Source organism: Babylonia areolata, chromosome 14 (genome assembly GCF_041734735.1).
Source record: "Babylonia areolata isolate BAREFJ2019XMU chromosome 14, ASM4173473v1, whole genome shotgun sequence".
NCBI lineage: Eukaryota > Metazoa > Mollusca > Gastropoda > Neogastropoda > Buccinidae > Babylonia > Babylonia areolata.
Genome location: NC_134889.1, coordinates 34765031 through 34788045, shown reverse-complemented (window position 1 = coordinate 34788045; position 23015 = coordinate 34765031). Strand labels below are relative to the sequence as shown.

General features: G+C 42.8%; 1 protein-coding gene across 3 annotated transcripts in view; it reads right to left on the bottom strand.

Annotated features, from left to right (window-relative positions):
* LOC143290013 (ral guanine nucleotide dissociation stimulator-like 1) overlaps positions 1 to 23015 on the bottom strand; it is a 44600-nt gene that overhangs the window by 10081 nt on the left and 11504 nt on the right. For 2 of the 3 annotated variants that reach the window (XM_076599328.1, XM_076599329.1), the window contains exons 5-13: positions 22741 to 22925; positions 18559 to 18689; positions 17424 to 17639; positions 15427 to 15530; positions 14247 to 14331; positions 13096 to 13185; positions 11241 to 11482; positions 10620 to 10688; positions 9558 to 9620 (exon numbers count right to left, since the gene is read on the bottom strand). In XM_076599328.1, coding sequence (XP_076455443.1) covers positions 9558 to 9620; positions 10620 to 10688; positions 11241 to 11482; positions 13096 to 13185; positions 14247 to 14331; positions 15427 to 15530; positions 17424 to 17639; positions 18559 to 18689; positions 22741 to 22925 — 1185 coding nt within the window. The remainder of the gene's footprint in view (positions 1 to 9557; positions 9621 to 10619; positions 10689 to 11240; positions 11483 to 13095; positions 13186 to 14246; positions 14332 to 15426; positions 15531 to 17423; positions 17640 to 18558; positions 18690 to 22740; positions 22926 to 23015) is intronic. The other variant, XM_076599330.1, reaches the window with a different exon arrangement.

Sequence of the window (23015 nt, the reverse complement as noted above, 5' to 3'; positions counted from 1 at the left end):
AAGTAAAGGAATCATGCAGAGAAAAAAAAATTGATAAAAAAAAATGTTAAAAAGTGTTCTGTATTAAACATCAATATAAAACTAGCTTGGAAGAGGAAAAAAAAAAGCATGTGAGCGGGATGGAACGTTGCATGTTCAGTTCTGAAGCAAGCTGACTGTTCCACACTGCTGCGGCGCATCTGATATTATTTGCCTAAATTTAATATTCAAAGCAATGTTGTTGTTTTTCTTCTTCATGTGATAAACAAACGTCATTGCGCTGGATGTAATAACACAGTTTAAAGCATGTTTTTGTGTGTTTCAATATATCTCGATTATTCTTTTATTTCGGTGGTAAAGGAGACATTGCAATCACTTCAAGCACATCGCAACACATGGCAGATCTCTAGATCTGCACAAACCAGTCTACAATGGGCTGAGAGAACAATCAATTCAATTTTTCATTTATGTTCATTCCAGTTTATTCTGTGTCCACTTTAGAATATCTGTGTGCAGTGAACATGTCAATGGTGTAGTTAGTATCACTGTATGTGTTCTGTCCAGAATTTGTATTTCTTTCCTTTTCATTGTGAACAAGAAAAACAAGGACATGTCGTCTTTGAACACAACCTACCTTCTACACAGTTCTAGTAGGCCTTACTCAGTGGGATGCGGTTTTTAGAATTTTTGGATTTTGGAACGAATCTCAACAAAATAAACTGTTGATGATCTGGAAATACAGCTTCATTCGGGAGAGTTACAACTGATTATTAGTATGACTGTGAAGATTTTTTTTTTCATACAATGTTTAAGCCAAATTTAGTATTGGCAGACGGAGTATTTCCAGAGAAAATGGCAATGTTGAAGTTTACCACAGACACACATACATACACACACACACACACAGACAGACAACCGAACACTGGGTTATAACACTGACTCACTTTGTTTACACAAGTGAGTCAAAAATAAAACCTCAAACAACACAACAACAAAAAACATGTTCCTGATTAAATACCCTTCGAAATAACCAACGACACAAAAACCACATTTCCAATTAAATACTGTGTGAAGACAACCACACAAAAAACACTACTGACAGCGACACACACACACATGCAGCACAAGCTAACAAGAACGGAAAAAGAAAAAAAAAACCCAAAAAGACAAGGTAAGAAAGAAAGAAAGACAGCACGAAAAGAAAGATGGAATAAAATGAAACAAATGGTAGAACAGAATAGAAAAGAAAAAACTTTTTCTGAAAGAAAGCAAGGAAGAGAGAGAGAGAAAGGAATGACAATGACAAACTAGTTTTACTGAGGGTAAAATGGATACGCTGAAAGCTTCTTTACATCATGCTCTCACCAAATAAATACTACTACTAATAATAATAATAACTGGACATTCCTCAGCGCTTTCCACATTGCACAAAGCGCTTTGTAATCCACATACACATGCAAACGAAACACACTCCGTCCTCAACTCACAATCATACACAATAAACACATATGCGCATACAAACTCATACATACAATACATATATACATTCATACATGCATGCATGCATGTATTCATCCAACCATCCATATATTCGACGCACACACAATACAGTTACAAATGACTAAACAGATAAGAAAATAAAGAAATTTAAAATACCATAGATAAACAAACATAAACGAATCAATCCAATGACTGCAAAACATCCAACAAAAACTTTCTGAAAATTCAACGCAAAACTTACTGAAAGCGAATCAAAGCTTCAATAAAAGCTTAACAATTTCCAAAGTAGAGACAGACAGACAGACAGAGAGACAGACAGAGAATGGCAGCATTCTCCTCTGAACCATGGGCTGTATTTTCACACACAGACTTCTATTTGCAAGGCAAAGAAAACATACACAAAAACAAGAACGCTACAAAACACACACAAAAAAAGACAAAAAAACAAAACAAACGAAAAACAATAACGAAAGTTAAACATACACAACAACATAAGAAAGACCACACAGCAGTTGTGAAGTCATGAAAGTTACAGATGCACAACATAAGAAAGACCACACAGCAGTCATGAAGTCATGAAAGTTACAGATGCACAACATAAGAAAGACCACACAGCAGTCATGAAGTCATGAAAGTTACAGATGCACAACATAAGAAAGACCACACAGCTGTCATGAAGTCATGAAAGTTACAGATGCACAACATAAGAAAGACCACACAGCTGTCATGAAGTCATGAAAGTTACAGATGCACAACATAAGAAAGACCACACAGCAGTCATGAAGTCATGAAAGTTACAGATGCACAACATAAGAAAGACCACACAGCAGTTGTGAAGTCATGAAAGTTACAGATGCACAACATAAGAAAGAACACACAGCTGTCATGAAGTCATGAAAGTTAAAGATGCACAACATAAGAAAGACCACACAGCTGTCATGAAGTCATGAAAGTTAAAGATGCACAACATAAGAATGAACACACAGCAGTCATGAAGTCATGAAAGTTACAGATGCACAACAACAGAAAGAACACACAGCTGTCATGAAGTCATGAAAGTTACAGATGCACAACATAAGAAAGAACACACAGCTGTCATGAAGTCATGAAAGTTAAAGATGCACAACATAAGAAAGACCACACAGCTGTCATGAAAATTATCTTAAAGATACACAACAACAACAGAAAGATCACACAGCCGTTGTGAAAGTTAAAGATACACAACAACAACACAAAGATCACACAGCCGTTGTGAAAGTTAAAGATACACAACAACAACACAAAGATCACACAGCCGTTGTGAAAGTTAAAGATACACAACAACAACACAAAGATCACACAGCCGTTGTGAAAGTTAAAGATACACAACAACAACACAAAGATCACAAAGCTATCCTAAAGGCGAAAAGAACAATGAAAAGAGAGGGATGAGAAGATAGATGGAGAGACAAAGAGAGGAAAGAAATACAAATGCTGGCTAACATCAGCTGGCACTTTACTTTGTGAAAGCTAAACAATTTGCAAAGTACACAGCATGCAAAATGTTATTAGCAGAACGATACACACTTCTCATGCGTAGAAATTCTGAGCATCAGCAAGATGGTAAAAAAAACAAAACAAACCGAGTCATACGAAGAGAGGAGAAAACACTGAACAATGAATAAGTACTCTTGCTCGTTTTAAGACAAAGGCACACAATAATTCCGGCACTTATAGTAATTCAAACCAACGGCTAGCACAGCCACAAGCAACACCGATTCAAATCACATGCCTTTGTCTTAAATCTAACACAATAATAAGAAGCCGACGAAAACTACGCAAGTGAGTAGCCTTCTTTGACTGAGAGATCGGTTTAACTTGGCAGTCATTAAGAACCAAACTATAATGAAATTTTGCACAAAAGAAAGAAAAACCAGAAGCAGCATATAGGCGGTGATTTCATATTCACTGTGTCTACAGCTTGTTAAGGAAGGCAGGGCCCAATCCTCCTCTTCTGCCACTGTTAACCTTCCCTAAACTCGCTCTTCATCAATCACCTCAACATCATGTTCATAACTAACTGCACGTTGTTCCAGTTTTCTGTGTGAAAGGCCTGGACAGAAACCAAAAAATCTGCTGAAGCTGAATGTCTACCACTCCCAACACACATAACAACAACAAAAGGAACCAAACCACAACTCTTGAAGAGTTCTGCCATTCTGAAAACCACGCGTAATGGGATGAACAGAAACTGCTATTTCCGTCTGCGATTTAAACATTAAAAAGTATCGTTTCTTTCTGCCCCACCCACCCACTGCAAATTTTTTCCAGATCTTTTCCAGACCTGATGGAATATTTTCCATTCCAAACACTGAATCAGACCTGATGGAATATTTTCCATTCCAAACACTTAATCAGACCTGATGGAATATTTTCCATTCCAAACACTGAATCAGACCTGATGGAATATTTTCCATTCCGAACACTGAATCAGACCTGATGGAATATTTTCCATTCAGAACACTGAGTCAGACCTGATGGAATATTTTCCATTCCAAACACTGAATCAGACCTGATGGAATATTTTCCATTCCAAACACTGAATCAGACCTGATGGAATATTTTCCATTCCGAACACTGAATCAGACCGGATGGAATATTTTCCATTCCAAACACTGAATCAGACCTGATGGAATATTTTCCATTCAGAACACTGAGTCAGACCTGATGGAATATTTTCCATTCCAAACACTGAGTCAGACCTGATGGAATATTTTCCATTCCAAACACTGAATCAGACCTGATGGAATATTTTCCATTCCAAACACTGAGTCAGACCTGATGGAATATTTTCCATTCCAAACACTGAGTCAGACCTGATGGAATATTTTCCATCCCAAACACTGAGTCAGACCTGATGGAATATTTTCCATACCAAACACAGATCGAAACAATAAAAAAAAAAAAGTGTTTGCTACACCGCTGACAAAAGTGATTGACAGATGTATCCAGGTATTGATGCTCAATCTTCGTCAGTTTCTGATACTTTTTTTCAAATGCATTGAACTCTTTGTGGAATGGTTTTGGTCAAGGTTTTAACTCACTGAGCCTTGCACCCAAACACTGCTCTGGCATCAAATTCGTCTCACGAAAACGGTTTCATGTTCCAACATGTGCATTAACTGCAAGGAATCCGAACTAACTTCTACAGTACTTCCGGACGTGCACACACGCAATCTGGATGAAAAACAGTATATTTTCTGCGTTCTCTCTGCACCAATGTGGCAGGGAAGCCCGCCAAGGCGGTCAGCTCCACAGGGTTGAATGGGATGATAAAAATTCCCAGTGTATACAAAAAACAGACATATTTTTCCAAGACTTTTCCAGACTTTCAGGACTCTCTCTAAAAAACAACAACAACCTGTGATATCCAGCTCTGCTGTCTGTTGGGCTCTGATCTAACATTTACAAACACTGAAAGACAAAAAAAAAAAAACAAAAAAAAAACAACCCAGCAATAAAACACCAAAGAGATGCAATTTTGCTTACAAAACAAATCATTAGGAGGGCAAAAAAACAAAAATTATAAAAAAAAAAAAAAATGAAAGCAAAAAAAAAAAGAAAAAAAAAGAAAAAAAAAAAAAAAAAAGCAAAAGCCCCCAAAGAGTGGCTAGGAAAAGACAGCGGAGCCACACTCACCGAGGAGACACTGGCTGTGGCTTAGCAAGCCATGAATCGGAAGCAAAGCGCGGTCTACGTGCAAAGCAAGAGTAAAGGCTAGAACCTGGCTGTCGAACCTTGGTGCCACAAATGCTGCTCAAGAGGGATGCAGAGAGCAAGAGAACGCAACGTAAGAAAGAAAGAAGGTGAAGAAAAAAAAATGCTGTTGTCTATGTGACATCACAAGAGAACAGGTCTGTTGTTGTCAACGACACAGTGTGTTGTGAATCGGGGTGTGTGTGTGTGTGTGTGTGTGTGTGTGTGTGTGTGTACGTGAGTGCATTTACATGCTTGTGCAAATGTGCATGTGTGTGTGTGAGTGGGTGCACACAGGTTCACTGATCATGGCCAATTTTTTTTTTTTTTTTTTTAACCATCATTTGCCTCCTACATATCTATAGTTTTTGTTATATATTCTTATGTATGTACTTACTTGTTTATTTATTTAATTTCATTTTATATAACCCTTAGCATGCCCCTTGGCAAATAACTGAATCCTATTTACCAGGGAATTTTTCATAAAAAGCTGGGTATGTGTAGAAAAAAAATCTGGATTAATTTATCAACTGGCATGGGTAAAAGTGTATATTTTCTGAAAGGAAAATGAATGGACAAATACAGAAAATACATTTTCTTGTGATTAGATGAATATATAAACCACATAAGCATTACAATACACACATGACGCAGAGTGTTTCCATTTCATCACAGAGTCGGGGGAACTCTGGCGAGGCTAAAGCTACCACTACAATAATTCCAAAACAAGCTAAAAGCTTTCACAAGACAGAGATGATGTTTAGTTATTGTTTGGGTACGGCTTTCGTGGCAGTGGCAGGGGGGTGAAGTATCCGCCATTTGAGAACAGCTTGCATGGCAGTCTAAAGGCCGTTTTATACAAACTGAGGGCAGGCTCTCAAGGCCTGGCCAACATACCGGGTTTTTATTCATGTCAAGCATCTGCTCCTTTTTTTTTTTTTTCCCCCGTTTATAAGCAGATGTGGTGTAGCATGTATGGATCAGTCTGCACCCACTGACAACAAATGAAGCACAGTACTGACAATCTGTGTTTGCTACGTTGCTTTCAACAATGTTTAAACGCATAAATGCATGAATCATATACCGTTTCTCGTGTGAACTGCGAAAAGAGCGTTGTCCACTGACTATTTTTTGAATTACAAGCAGCAACTTGGAAACTATGGCTGAAATGATATGGCTGTCCTGCTGGAATGGCACACCTTTCAGCTGAAAAGGTGCATCTTACTGCTGAACTGACAAAGCATATTACTGAACTGACAGCTTACAGCTGAAACGGCAGAGCTTTCACCGAAAAAAGCACAAGAGGCACTGCTCAAGAGGCACAGCTCTTCTGTTGAAATGACAAAGAATAAAGCCAAAATGGCACAGCTTACTGCTTTCCAGTTCCAGATTACAGCTGAATGACACAACTTACAGCTGAAATGGCACAGCTTTCAGCTGAAATGGCATAACTTGCAGCTGAAATGGCACAGCTTACAGCAAAAATAGTACAGCTTTCAGCTGAATTCGCTCAGCTTAGGCTGAAAGGCCACTGCTGTTCTGCTGATATGGTACAGCTTCTGGCTAAAATGACACAGATTTATGCTGAGAAGGCACAGCTGTTCTGCTGAAATGGCACATGTTCAAGTTGAAATGCCATAGACGTTCTACTGAAATGACAAGAGCTTTAAGCTGAACTGGCACAAGAAGTTCTACTGAAGTGACATGATTTGAAGCCAAAATGGCACTGCTGTTCTGCAGAGGTCAAGGAAGCAGAGAGGCGCCAAAATCAGACTCTTCAGGTAGTGTTTTAAAAGTGTGCACGTTAGTGGTACGTGCACTGGGAATCAGTATTAGTCAGTGGTACTGAAACTCCTGGTTACACACAGGCACAGAAAAAAAAAAGAGAGACAAAACAAAAGCGGGAAAGGGGGGTGGGGTGAAACAAATAAAACGAAATCAGAGGTGGAATGGAAGTGAGGCAGGAGTGGGGTTGAGGGGGCGGGGGTGGGGGTGGGGGGGAGTGGGGGGGAGAGAGAAGAGGGATTGGACAACACAAGAACCAGAGAGAAAATGTGGGGGGGGGGGGGAGGCGCATGGGTGTGTAAGGTGGATAGACAGGGATCAGACAGAAACACACACACACACACACACACACACACACACACATCCACACACTCACACACACACACATCCACACACTCACACACAAAAGAGAGACAAATGAATACAAATGCCAGGAATACAGCAGGGGTGGGGGCAGGGCAGGGGGGGTGAAGGGGATAGGAGGTGTAAGGGAGAGGGATGAGGGCAGAAGGGGTGGGGGTGGGGGTGGGGTAATGAAATGTACATTTTAAAAGATGACAGCCAGCCAGAAAGGGTTTCAGAAAAGAGAGGAGAGAAATGGAGAGGGCAAGGACAGAAAGAGTGAGGGAGGGACAGAGAAAGGAGAAAGAGACAGAAGGAGGGAGGGACAGAGAAAGGAGAAAGAGACAGACAGAGGGAGGGAGTGACAGAGAAAGGAGAAAGAGACAGAGGGAGGGAGGGAGTGACAGAGAAAGGAGAAAGAGACAGACAGAGGGAGTGACAGAGAAAGGAGAAAGAGACAGACAAAGGGAGGGAGTGACAGAGAGAGGAGAAAGAGACAGAGGGAGGGAGTGACAGAGAAAGGAGAAAGAGACAGACAGAGGGAGGGAGGGACAGAGAAAGGAGAAAGAGACAGAGGGAGGGAGTGACAGAGAAAGGAGAAAGAGACAGAGGGAGGGAGTGACAGAGAAAGGAGAAAGAGACAGACAGAGGGAGGGAGGGACAGAGAAAGGAGAAAGAGACAGACAGAGGGAGGGAGGGAGGGACAGAGAAAGGAGAAAGAGACAGACAGAGGGAGGGAGTGACAGAGAAAGGAGAAAGAGACAGACAGAGGGAGGGAGTGACAGAGAAAGGAGAAAGAGACAGACAGAGGGAGGGAGGGACAGAGAAAGGAGAAAGAGACAGAGGGAGGGAGGGAGTGACAGAGAAAGGAGAAAGAGACAGACAGAGGGAGGGAGTGACAGAGAAAGGAGAAAGAGACAGACAGAGGGAGGGAGTGACAGAGAAAGGAGAAAGAGACAGACAGAGGGAGGGAGGGAGGGACAGAGAAAGGAGAAAGAGACAGACAGAGGGAGGGAGTGACAGAGAAAGAAGACAGAGACAGACAGAGGGAGGGAGGGAGGGACAGAGAAAGGAGAAAGAGACAGACAGAGGGAGGGAGTGGCAGAGAAAGGAGAAAGAGACAGACAGAGGGAGGGAGGGAGGGACAGAGAAAGGAGAAAGAGACAGACAGAGGGAGGGAGGGAGGGACAGAGAAAGGAGAAAGAGACAGACAGAGGGAGGGAGGGAGGGACAGAGAAAGGAGAAAGAGACAGACAGAGGGAGGGAGTGACAGAGAAAGGAGAAAGAGACAGACAGAGGGAGGGAGTGACAGAGAAAGGAGAAAGAGACAGAGGGAGGGAGTGACAGAGAAAGGAGAAAGAGACAGACAGAGGGAGGGACAGAGAAAGGAGAAAGAGACAGAGGGAGGGAGTGACAGAGAAAGGAGAAAGAGACAGAGGGAGGGAGTGACAGAGAAAGGAGAAAGAGACAGACAGAGGGAGGGAGTGACAGAGAAAGGAGAAAGAGACAGACAGAGGGAGGGAGTGACAGAGAAAGGAGAAAGAGACAAAGGAAAAACATAGAGGTAAAGAGAGAAAAAGAGAGAGAAAGTGAGAGAAAGTCAGAGTTACAAAAGAAGGGATAGCATGAAAAAAGACAGAAGAAAGAGAGAGAGGGATGTGACACAATGAGAAAGGGATGGATGGGAGAGAGAGAGAGAGAGAGAGAGAGAGAGAGAGAGAAAGAGAGATGGATGGAGAGAGAGAGAGAGAGAGAGAGAGAGATGGATGGAGAGAGAGAGATGGATGGAGAGAGATGGATGGAGAGAGAGAGATGGATGTGGAGAGAGAGAGATGGAGATGGAGAGAGAGAGAGAGATGGCTGGAGAGAGAGAGAGAGAGAGAGAGAGAGAGAGAGAGAGAAAGAAAAACAGAGACAACAAGAGCAGTGTGCAAAGCAGCTAAGCCTGTTGGAGAAGTCAGATGATTAATATTCTGCGGATTACTTGGTTACTCTTAGAAACCTTTTCAATACATTTCCACATCTAGAGACAGCTTGAAACACACTGCCCTATATGAGACAGACATCTTCCGAAAGCGACACACAATGCACGCATGGTTACTCAGATGCTCTTCATCAAAGCCTCTTTCCTTCCTAGCGACAGGGGGTGGGGGGTTACAAACGTGGTTAAAGTGAGTACGCTGAGAGAGAAAATACGCTGGCGGAGCACAAGTTACCATGTGTAGTATCGCAAGACAGACGCCCCCGCCTTCAACTCTGAACGCGCCCTCATGGCAAAGCTGTTTCAATTCGGGACAGAAAACAACACAACAGTGGATGTGTGTGTGTGGGTGGGGGGAACAGTGGGGTGGACAAAGGAAGTGCGAAAACTGGGATGTGTGGTGTGGTCATCGATATACGTCTGCAATCAAATCACAGGGAGGATAAAGCCATGTACAGCTTAAATGGTGTTGCTGTTGCTTCTTTTTAAGGGGGGTGGGAGAGTGCGTTTATATATATAGTGTGCACAATATGAGCGTGTCATTGTGTATGCAGATGAACAAAAGAAAAACCCAACGCATCAACACGCACACAGCCAAACGCACACATGCAGACACACTTATGTACACAGAAAGATCAAACAGTCACACACATACCAATGCAACTGCTCACATCATCATACAGCAGCACACAAACACATACATACAACCAGTCCACAGACGGAAAAATGAAGTAATGCAAACAGCTGAAAATGCTATCTGTTGGAGAAAAATAAAATGCACTGACAGTTTCAAAATGCAATTTTTTTTCGACACAATGCAACTATTCAATTTTCTTCAGCATGCATTTTCATTTATGCACAAAATGCAAGAATATACATTGCATACATAAAAATGCCTTTTTTATCAAATGCTTACAAGACTGAATATTTCACATGTATACTGTAATCAAGTTTCCATTCAAGAAAGTCTCTATCCCGATGTGTACATACATATATCCATTAACACATAATGCTTACATATCACACCATGCACACAAACACATGTACCAAACCACACAAACACACACACATTCACATGCATACACACACACACTTCACAGATTCACGCATAGAATCAACACAAAAATATGCACCCTCCACACGCACACAACAGAACAAGTGAGTGTGAGGGGCGGGAGAAAGAGGTAGTCATGGACAATGGGAGGAAGGAGGGGAGGTTGAGGTGTGGGGGTGGAGTAGGGGAGCAGGGTAGGGGAGGTAACCTGTCCACAACCAAATGCAGGAGACCCAAACTCACCTGGCTGACTTTTTCTTGATCTTGGCCACGCTCTCTGAGGGGGGCTCGATGGCACAGGACAGGTCGTGACTGTTGGAACACACACGTCCAACACGCATCAGTGACGCCAAAGGTCCCTCACATGTTCGTGTTCTTATATCATGACATTCAACGCTCGAAATCATGAAACCCCACTCTCTTAGTAATGACAATGCATGCTCTGACATCATGACATTCCACACTTTACCATACCCCCCCTACCACCCTCCAACCCAACCCAAACCTACCATCTCCCCCCCCCACCCTCCAACCCAACCCAAACCTACCATTCCCCTACCACCCTCCAACCAAACCATCCCCCCTCCTCCCCTCCAACTCAACCCAAACCTACCATTCCCCCACCCTCCTCCAACTCAACCCAAACCTACCATTCCCCCCCCCCCTCCAACTCAACCCAAACTTACCATTCCCCCCACCCTCCAAGCAAACCATTCCCCCTCCACCCACTCAACCCCTTACTTCCATCCCCCCCCCCCAACCCCCCTCCTCTTCCCCCTCCAACCCAACCCCTCCCCACAATTCCACACCCCCCCTCTTCCTAACCCCACCATCCCACCCCCTCCACCCCGAAAATTAATGTACCTCTCCGTGTCTGTGAACACCCTCAGGGAATCGAACCAGACCCAGAAGCGGGGCTCGAACTGCAGAGTGTAGATCTGGGCGGCCGACTGCAGCAGCCGCAGTTGCGCCAGCACCTCAAACTCCTTGCGACGCTTGTCGAAGTTGATGAGCCCGTCCTCCGTCAGGTCGGGCATGGCCGTGTCCAGCATCGTCAGGTCCGTCAGGAACGTGCCCAGGTAGGGCACCGTGCCCTGCACCGTGCCCTGAGGAACGGGTGGTGGTGGTGTTGATATTCTGTGTTGTGTTTGAGTGTTGTGATTGAGTTTGTGTTGTGTTTGTGTTGCGTCTTGCTGTGTCATGTTGGTGTTGGTGTTGGTGTGGTGTGGTGTGGTGTGGTGTGGTGTGGTGTGGTGTTGAGTTGTGTCGGTGTTGTGTTGTGTATTGTGTTGAACTAAAAGCGCTGTACTGTGCTGTATTGTACAGTGTTGTATCTATTACACTCCACTGTACTGTATTACGTTGTACTGTTCTGGATTGTAGCACACTGTACTGTACTGAACTGTACTGTGATGTATCATATCATACTGTATTGTGCTGTACTGTACTGCATTGTACTGCACTGTATCATTCCATATGGCATCACGTTTTGTCACATCAGAATGTACTGTACTGCACTGCATTGCATTGCGCTGTATTGTACTGTATGACGTTTTCATCACAACAGATTGCTCTGTGTGACATTCAGGCTGCTCTCCCCATAGAAAGTCGCCACAATGCAGCACTTCCCTTTTTTTTCTTTTCCTTTTTTCTGTCCACAAATACATATGTTGCACTAACACACTGGAATTTTGTTGTTGTTGTTGTTGGGTTTTTTTGTGAAAGTTTTGAAAGGGACAACCCTTTTGTTGCCATGGGTTCTTTTACGTCCTCAAAGTGTATTCTGCATGCAGGACCTCGGTTTAATGTCTCATCCAAACAATTAGCATCAAGACCACCACTCAAGGTCTAGTGGATGGGAAGAAAACTCTGGCAAGTGTGGGATCTGACCCTGTGCTTTGTGATTCTCTTGCTTCCTAGGCGGACGCGGAGCCACCGGACCATCACTCCACATGTGTGCTGTGTATGCATGTGAGCTGTTTGTGGACATGTGTGTGTGCATGTGTCAGGGTGTGGTTCGTCCGTCGGGATCAACGAGGACATCTAGTCATCCTGGGGGTGGGTGGGTTGAGATCTGTGGGTGCGCAGATGACTGGTCAGGCCAATCCGTGCGGTGTGGGGGTAATGTGGGGACAGGCATACAGATGATGAAATCTCTCCTCACCTCTGTCCTTAACTTCATACAACATTTTCATCTCCTTTTTCTTCTTTGTTTGTGGGCTGCAACTCCCACGTTCACTCGTATATACACGAGTGGGCTTTTACGTGTATGACCGTTTTTACCCCACCAAGTAGGCAGCCATACTCCGCTTTCGGGGGTGTGCATGCTGGGTATGTTCTTGTTTCCATAACCCACCGAACGCTGACATGGATTACAGGATCTTTAATGTGCGTATTTGATCTTTTGCTTGCGTATACACACAAAGGGGGTTCAGGAACTAGCGGGTCTGCACATACGCTGACCTGGGAGATCGGAAAAATCTCCACCCTTTACCCACCAGGCGCCGTCACCGAGATTTGAACCCGGGACCCTCAGACTGAAAGTCCAACGCTTTAACCATTCGGCTATTACACCCGTCATCTCAAAATTTCAAAAACTTGAAAAAGAAAAAAAAACACCTTTATAACAAACAAACCAACCAAGGAAAAAAAACCCAAACAAACAAAAAAAGCTGGCAATGCAGGATGCATGACAGAAAAACTGAATAAGCTCACTCACATTGTCAATCCACGATCGACGTTTCTGCAAGTTCTTCCTCTTCAACGTCTTATTCTGCGACTCCAGATCAGGGAATTTAGCAGTGGCTTCCTGCAACCATGATATCACGGTGACTATCAGCACAGCAGAGGAAAAGGTAAACATCAGTGGTAACACAGTGAATATGAACACAGCAGTGGAAAGGGTAAGCAACCTTGATTACACAGTGATTATCAGCACAGCAGAAGAAAGGGTAAACAACAGTGATAACACAGCATCAACACAGCAACAGTGGTAACACAGTGACTATCAGCACAGCAGAGGAAAGATAAACATGTGTGATAACACACTGAGTATCAACACAGCAGAAGAAAGGGCAAACAACAGAGACAACACAGTGACTAAAAACACAGCAGTGGGAAGGAAAAAACAACCGTGGTGTCACAGTATCAACACAGCAGTGGAAAGTGTAAACAACTGTGATACACAATGAGTATCAACACAGCAGTGGGAAGAAAAAATAACCGAGGTGTCACAGTGAGTATCAACACAGCAGTAGGAAGGGAAAACAAACATGGTGTCCCAGTGATTTATCAGCACAGCAGTGGGAAGGGAAAACTATTTGCTATCACAGTGACTATCAACACAGCAGTGAGATGGGAAAACAACAGTGGGTATCATTGTGACTATCAGCACAATAGTGGGAAAGGAAAACAGCAGATGGTGCAAATGTGACTATCAGCACAGCAGTGGGAAGGGAAAACAATGGTTAGTGTCACAGTGACTATCAGCACAGCAGGGCACAACCATACATGAAATGTAAAGTCTCAAGAGTGTGTGCCAATTGTTCTTCTGTGATATTAGGACTATATCACATAAAGGACAGTATTTTAGGGTGACAATTACACTTTTGAAGATCTGAGTAACACAATTATATATGATTCTGTGGCATGTAGGGGTGATTGTTATTAATAATCACTCCATAATCACAACTTAAACATGATTCTTCAGTCAATCATATCATTTGATGATCTCAATAGACTGACTTGATGATCACAACTGACAGATGATTCCTCAGTTTATCATATCATCTAATGATCTCAACAAATTATCATTCCCTCTATCATAATGTATTATCAATCTTCATCATTCACAAAGATGATCTGACAAACCTTCATCAGCAGTTCACGAGAGTTGAGCTGGTTATTATCACCGGAGAAAATATCAGAAAGCTCTTCAAAAAGCACCACAGTTTCTCTGAAATCACACACACACACACACAAGATTGCAAGATTTTTCAAATTTTATCTCAAAATTTTGTAATCCTTAAAGTTTTCATTAATGCTGAAAATGATAATTTTGAAGTGAGGATTTAAATCTGTAAAAAAAAAAAAAGTCAGAAAATCTGTAATGGTTGGCAGCTGTGTTGGTGTAATATGCTCAGTCACTTGTAGAGACAAAAAATATATAAAAAAAAAAAAGAAAGAAAAAATCCCACAGATACTACTCCAGATTTACAAAAGCTCACAGCTAATTATAATGTGTACAATCACTTACACATGTGGTCATGTGAAAATAACAAAACTTTTCCACAGAGTCACTGCTGCACACAGTTTTGCCTCAGTACGGCACCTCTAAATGAAAAGACTTTCTCAAAAGCTGATGCCTTCAATACATGTATTCTGTGTTCTGTTCAACATAAATCACACCAGCTTGGGCAACGCACTGATCCAAAATGCGAGTGTCGTTCAGATCTGAACCACTCCTGATGCTGTGTCCCGTTCACATTCCCTGAAGTTTGGTCTAAACCTTCCACCCAGCTCCCCCTCTTGTTTTGCTAAAGCCCCAGTCAGTCATGTCCGGCAATGACCATCAGAACAGCAGAGAAGGCAACTGCTGTCCTAACTATCTGATCTAGAATCTGATCAGTGGAAAATGTCTTGCCCAAGTTACATCCCCATTCTCTCAGCCAAGAGAGTTTTCAGACAGTCAGCACTGGGATGGTTCCCAAAGGGCAACTAGCCTCCAAGACTGCAGCACTAAGAGCCAGTGCAATCTTGCCTCCTAGTTTCAGAGTCATAGTCCTTCACAAAAGACAAAGCTGTAAATGACTTCCCATTGTCATGGAAAAAAACATTGATCATACAGCTCTCACTTTGCTGCTGGCCCAAATGAAAGCTTATGTCAATCTGTGATATAAGCTGAGCGTAGGGCATTAAATGACAGATATAAATACATAATGTAAAATGCGCACACATCCACACACACATACTCATGCACGCACACACATTCAAGAACTTGAAGGAAAAAAAATCAAAGAAAGAAACAAACAAACAGCAGCCATGGACTTACTTGGGAACAGCAGACCAACATTTACGCAGTCGGTAGACTGAATGGGACTGAAGACCCGACAAAATAGCTCTGAGGGATGAAAAATTCTTCAGCTCACGTAATTCCTGCAACACGCAAAATCTCTCACTCACTTATCCTCTGACTGTAACAACACATAATGTACTGTAAAGTTCGGTCTATAAGCCGTGACTTTTTCTCCCAGCTTCTACCTCTGCGGCTAATACAATGATGCGGCTTATCTGAGGATTTTAATGATCCTGGGAGTGTCACGTTCTCGTCTATTCTTAGCTGTCCTTCAACTCACCAAAATCATGATTTCTGTCCATGAATTTTTGGATGAGCTTCAGGTTAGTGTGCTAACTGTTCACGTTTTAAAAATCAAATCTGCACACATTAAAGCCTTCAGATCAGCATTCAGTTCTACTCTGCTCAAGTACACACCCTCATCATGCCGAAAACGCGACGTAATGCCTATGATGCAGCCTTCAAATTGAAGGTAATTGACCTAGCAGATGACAGTGCAAGCGACGAACCAGCAGCGACCTAAACCTTGCATTCATGTTCATCAAGTGAAAGTGAGCCTGAAGTCAGTGACAAGATGGCAGAGTAAGCTGTGCTGGTTCTCTTCAACATGGACACTGAAGACAAAGATTTCAGTGGATTCAGTGAGCAGAACGACGTTGAATAAATGTGACTATCCCTAAATTATGGATCTTATTTTTTTGTGTGTTTATTTTTGTTTTTTGTTTTTGTGGCACTAGCAGTATTTTCGCTTGCTTTTCTTTGTGTTGTTTCCGCTTGTGTTTATTTCATAACCTACAGTATTGACAGCTTTTCTGTAGTATTGGTATGTGTTCCGGTACCGGTAATAAGTGCAGCTTATAAGCCAGTGCGGCTTATGTGTGTATGAAGTTCAATTTTTTTCAAAATTTAGTGGGTGCGGCTTATATACCAGTGCGCTCAATAGACCGAACTTTACGGTACATATTATAACGCAAATACAGTTTTAAAGGTAAAAAGTTTGACCCAAACTGTTTTTTGATGCTACCTCCATTACTTTGTGGAAAACAAAGTCATCTGGGCTTGGATTTATTATTTATTCTCTTTCTCTCTATATATACATATGCAACTAATGTGTACTTCAACTACAACAGACATTGTAATTCTGTAATTAGCTTACATTTTCACAATAACAAACATACCTGCAATCCACCCCTGAGTATGGCTGCATACATGGCAGGGTGCTTCAGAGATACTCATTCACTGCACTTGGTAGAATGAGAGGAAGTGTGTGAATCATGGTTGCGCAGGTGAGTGAATGAGAATGTGTGTAGTGGTGCTTGCGTACCTGGGTGTGAATGTATGCTTGCACACACATATGTATGCATGTGTCTGCCTGCTGATAAAACATTCGGATGACATGATAAAGCAAAGTCCCAAGTGCAGCATATACACAGCATGCGTAAAAGAACCCATGGCAATAAAAGGGTTGTTACTGGCAAAACTGTGTAAAAAATCCACTTTGATAGTAAAACAAATGCACTTGAAGACAGCAACAACAACAAAAAAAGATAAACAATTATGGGTGGCTCTGCATTGTGGCACGATACCCTCCCAGGGAGAGAGCAGTCCTAAATTTAACACAGAGAAGTCTGTTGTAACAAAAAGCAATATACAACACAATGCAGGCTTGATACCTTTATTCAAAGCCAAAAAACCTGCTTGAAACACACGTAAAGGCCTTGATGCTAACCATTCCTTTACGACACCACAAAGAAAAACCTGACACATTCATTCCCACACACACACATACTCTCACACACGCACATACATTCACACACACACACAGAAAGGAGGAAGTTTATAGACAGGTCAAGCTTCCATCAGTTTGACATGGTACAGTACACGACACCAAAAAGTTGTTTATGCCCCCCTGACCCGCCCCCCACCCACCCACCTCCCTGCACACACCCCTCTCCCCCAAAAAAAACCATTACCTGAGCGATGGTGATCCACTTGAGCAGAATCTTGGCACGGGAAGACGTTTTCAGGTCTCGCTGCCGGAGCACGGTGGCGATGACCCGGAGAGAGACGCGGTTGAACTGCTCCACAGTGGCCTGCACGCTGGGCGCCTCCTTGTTGCTGCCTTTCTTGTCCCGCCGGCCCCACACTGACCCCAGGCAGTGGTGGGGAACCACCTTCCGGAACAACTCCTGAATGGGGGGCGGGGTAGGGGGTGGTTGAGGGATGGGGGTGGGGTGGGGGACAGAGAGCAAAGAATGGGCAGTGAAGGGAGGTGGTGGCATTGGTGTGGGTGGCGGGTGTGGGTGGTGGGTGGTGGGTGTGGGTGTGGGTGTGGGTGTGGTGATAAGTAAGAATATGGAATGACGGGTGGGTTTTTTGTTGTTGTTGTGGTTTTTGGTTTTGTCTTTTCTTTTTGGAGGGAAGGAGGTGTTGTGTGATGTGCTGCTGTACTAGTATGGTGTGTTGTGAATGCTGTGTGTTCTCTACTGAAAAGCGCGATGGGTACGCTGGTGGTCAGGCATGTGCTTAGCAGGCGTGGTGTAGCATATAATCTAAGGATTGTCCGAACGCAGTGATGCCTCCTTGAGCAACTGAACTGAACTGAACTGCTGACAAGGCCAGCACTTCACACACATACAATCAACACACACACGCTTGCACATGGGCACACTCCCTCACACACACTTACAGCACAAGCCTGCATGCATGATGAACATTTGCACATAGACATACACACACACACACAAACACAGAGACTCAAAACACACACAAACATGCAACAAACACACATATGTAATCACTCACTCACAAACGCTCATTCACACACACTCATTCGCACACTCACAATTACACACACACATACTCACACCAGCACAAACACACACGCAATCACACACACACACACATATATATATATATATATATATATATATATATATATATATATATATATATATATATATATATATATAGACTCAAATACTTGGGCACAGACATTCAAACACACAAAACATACAACAAACATATTATGTATACATACACACATTAACTCACACTTTAATTCTCACACACACGCACACACACAGTAGAGAACAAAGAATGACTCACTGCGTCACGGAGCGTGAGCTGCTCAGCACACATGCGTGGAGAGATGTCGTTGAAGGACAAAGGTTTTGGGACCTCCATATCGATCATGTGATCTATCTCATCGCAGATAGAAAACCGGAACTGAATGATTTCTGAAAAAAAGGGTTATTCCAACCATTAGGAAGCATATGAAAGAAACAAACACAGCAGAGTATACTTACAAAACATAGTACTGTATAATACATACCAAAAACAGTAAAGTATACACACAGAAATCACAGTATAGGACACATGAAGGAAACACAGTATAATGCACAAACAGATATTTTAGTACATGTACAGAAAACACAGTATTTCGCACAAACAGAAAACAGTATTGTACATATACGGAACAAATAAAAAACAGTACAGTACACTACAGAAAATACAGTATTTGTGCACAGAGAGAACAGTTTTGTACACATACAGAAAACAAAGTGTAGTAAACATACAGAAAACACAGTATTGTACACATACAGAAAACATATGATAGTACACACAAAACTCCCCACAGTATTTTACATATACAGAAAACATAATATTACAGACATACAGATGACAGTAAACACAGTACAGCACACATGCAGATACCATGGTACAGTAGACAGAGTACAGTACAGGACACATGCAGATACCATGGTACAGTAGACAGAGTACAGTACAGGACACATACAGATACCATGGTACAGTAGACACAGTACAGTACAGGACACATGCAGATACCATGGTACAGTAGGCAGAGTACAGTACAGGACACATGCAGATACCATGGTACAGTAGACACAGTACAGTACAGGACACATGCAGATACCATGGTACAGTAGACAGAGTACAGTACAGCACACATGCAGATACCATGGTACAGTAGACAGAGTACAGTACAGCACACATACAGATACCATGGTACAGTAGACAGAGTACAGTACAGCACACATACAGATACCATGGTACAGTAGACAGAGTACAGTACAGCACACATACAGATACCATGGTACAGTAGACAGAGTACAGTACAGGACACATGCAGATACCATGGTACAGTAGACAGAGTACAGTACAGCACACATGCAGATACCATGGTACAGTAGACAGAGTACAGTACAGGACACATGCAGATACCATGGTACAGTAGATACAGTACAGCACACATACAGATACCATGGTACAGTAGACAGAGTACAGTACAGCACACATACAGATACCATGGTACAGTAGACAGAGTACAGTACAGCACACATACAGATACCATGGTACAGTAGACACAGTACAGTACAGCACACATACAGATACCATGGTACAGTAGGCAGAGTACAGTACAGGACACATGCAGATACCATGGTACAGTAGACACAGTACAGTACAGCACACATACAGATACCATGGTACAGTAGACAGAGTACAGTACAGCACACATACAGATACCATGGTACAGTAGGCAGAGTACAGTACAGGACACATGCAGATACCATGGTACAGTAGGCAGAGTACAGTACAGGACACATGCAGATACCATGGTACAGTAGACAGAGTACAGTACAGCACACATGCAGATACCATGGTACAGTAGGCAGAGTACAGTACAGGACACATGCAGATACCATGGTACAGTAGACACAGTACAGTACAGCACACATACAGATACCATGGTACAGTAGACAGAGTACAGTACAGGACACATGCAGATACCATGGTACAGTAGACAGAGTACAGTACAGGACACATGCAGATACCATGGTACAGTAGACAGAGTACAGTACAGGACACATGCAGATACCATGGTACAGTAAACACAGTACTAATACACGCTGAGAAAACACAGCGGCACATGCTGAGAAAAACACAGTACAGTACACACGGGAAAAGCACAGAGCAGTACACCCCAAGAAAACATAGAACAGGACACAGAGAGAATGCACAGAACTGTACACATCCAACAAAAACAACACGTACAGTACACACTAAGACAACACAGTATAGTACACATACAGAAAACAGCACTGCACACACAGAGAAAATATAGTAACATTGAAAGCAAGCAAAAATGCATGCACACACACATGCACTCATAAAGACAGTATTGTGCATCCATGAAGACCCATGCATGCCCATCACACATGCGCATACATACACACAGAGACAAACACACGAAAAAGTGTACAAAGTTTTAAGTGTTAAATACTTAAAGATGTATATGTAACTTCTTCAGTGCTGGCTATCATTTTGGCTTGTGCTTCCTATTTGCCAAGATGTTTTGGGTTGCAGAGGGAAAATAATCAAGAAAAAATTCTGTCACACAAATTACTGCAAGATATACATAACCCAACATTTCTGAAAGGAAAATTAATAGACTGTTGAACTCGTTCACCGGCAGACAAAAGCAGTCTGAACAATGCAAGCTTGCTTTTCTAAAACTATGCAATACACCTCATTCACGACTTGCATGAAACTGTTCACCCCCTTCATCACGCTCTCCCTCCCTGCCCTGAGTAAGTGGATGGTTTGTATTTGAGGTCACCTCTAGGTCAGCCACAGAGCTACCTCTAGGTCAGCCACAGAGCTACCTGTAGGTCAGCCACAGAGCTACCTGTAGGTCAGCCACAGAGCTACCTCTAGGTCAGCCACAGAGCTACCTCTAGGTCAGCCACAGAGCTACCTGTAGGTCAGCCACAGAGCTACCTCTAGGTCAGCCACAGAGCTACCTCTAGGTCAGCCACAGAGCTACCTGTAGGTCAGCCACAGAGCTACCTCTAGGTCAGCCACAGAGCTACCTCTAGGTCAGCCACAGAGCTACCTGTAGGTCAGCCACAGAGCTACCTCTAGGTCAGCCACAGAGCTACCTGTAGGTCAGCCACAGAGCTACCTGTAGGTCAGCCACAGAGCTACCTGTAGGTCAGCCACAGAGCTACCTGTAGGTCAGCCACAGAGCTACCTGTAGGTCAGCCACAGAGCTACCTGTAGGTCAGCCACAGAGCTACCTCTAGGTCAGCCACAGAGCTATACTCAAAACTCTTGCTCTGCTTTCTCTCCTATGCTGGTCACATCTTGCTCTTCAACTACTCCCCCCCACCCCCACCCCCCTCTCTGCAAATCATCATTGTAACTTTCGATCACGTCAAGTGAACCATCTGACAGGATTTTGCCACACCTAACACTCAATTCATCATCAACAATGACTCGTAAAGCTTCTGCAGCATCTGGGTTGGTAAAATCTCAATTTTTGTTGTTTTAACACACTGTTACTTCAAGCCACCATGGTAAAGTTGTGGTTTGTTGTCTGCCATTTTGAAAAGATCGGGAGCAAGGTATTGACATATGACATCCAGAAATTATCATACAGAGTGTGATTGGCCTTTGCTCCTCGTGGATAATTAAAATAAATATACTGAGTTTTCTGACTGGTGGCTATTGGGATGCTCTAACTTTATAATATAACTGTGAAAAATCCTGAAATGATGCTGATGTATATGTACGTCCTCAGGCAAATAATAATGCATCTTTGCGGACAAAAATATGTCATGAGGCACTGAAGAAATTAATGTACACTCAGTTGAAATATGTCTCACTTTTTCAACAACCATATTTTCAAGTGGTATAAGTATCACCATCAGGGTATCAAAAACATTTTGCAACTTAAACTTGTTTAAGAGAAGAAGTACTGATCTAACTGCAGTATTTAAAAAACAACAACATGGGTTTAAAAATGTTAAATCTTCATCATTTCTCTTTTTGCCAGATTTCACCTAAAATGTCACAATCGCAACATTTACATGTATCAACACACACTCCACACACACACACACACACATACCATATCTCCTTCTCAAAGGTACATAATCATATTCCTACTCAAAAAGTAGAAGAGCAAAACACATAACACTTATTTTCAAACCCAGTTTGATCATAAAATTCAGATCAATTTCCTGGACAAAGTATTCTTGCTCTCCTTGTAGAGCAGATTCACATTTTGTGTTTTAAACTTTTATTCTCATGTTATTATGTGTGTTTTATTTTCAAATTAAGGAAAGACTGAGTGTTTGTGAAGGTGTTTGTGTGTGTGTGTGTGTGTGTGTGTGTGTGTGCGTGTGTGTGTGTGCACATGTCTGTGCAGAAGTGCGTGTGTGCCCAAGCATATGTGTGCATGATTCTGTCTGCATTCAAAGTCACCTTCTTTGCTCTCCTTTTCTTTCCTAAAGGCGTCCATACGCTGTAGAGCCTTGGCAGCAAGGTCGCTGTCCGGAATGACCTCCCTTGCAAAGCTCTCCAGCAGTGAGAGGCATGGAAAGTCTGGCAGTTCCCGGAAGTCCTCTGGGTACTTGTCCAGCCATACTGACAGCACACACCTGAAGGTTCTGGAAATTACAATCGTTCATCAAATTCAAGCCCACACACACGCACACACTTAAAAAAACAAACAAAAAAAACAACAACCCCTGACTACT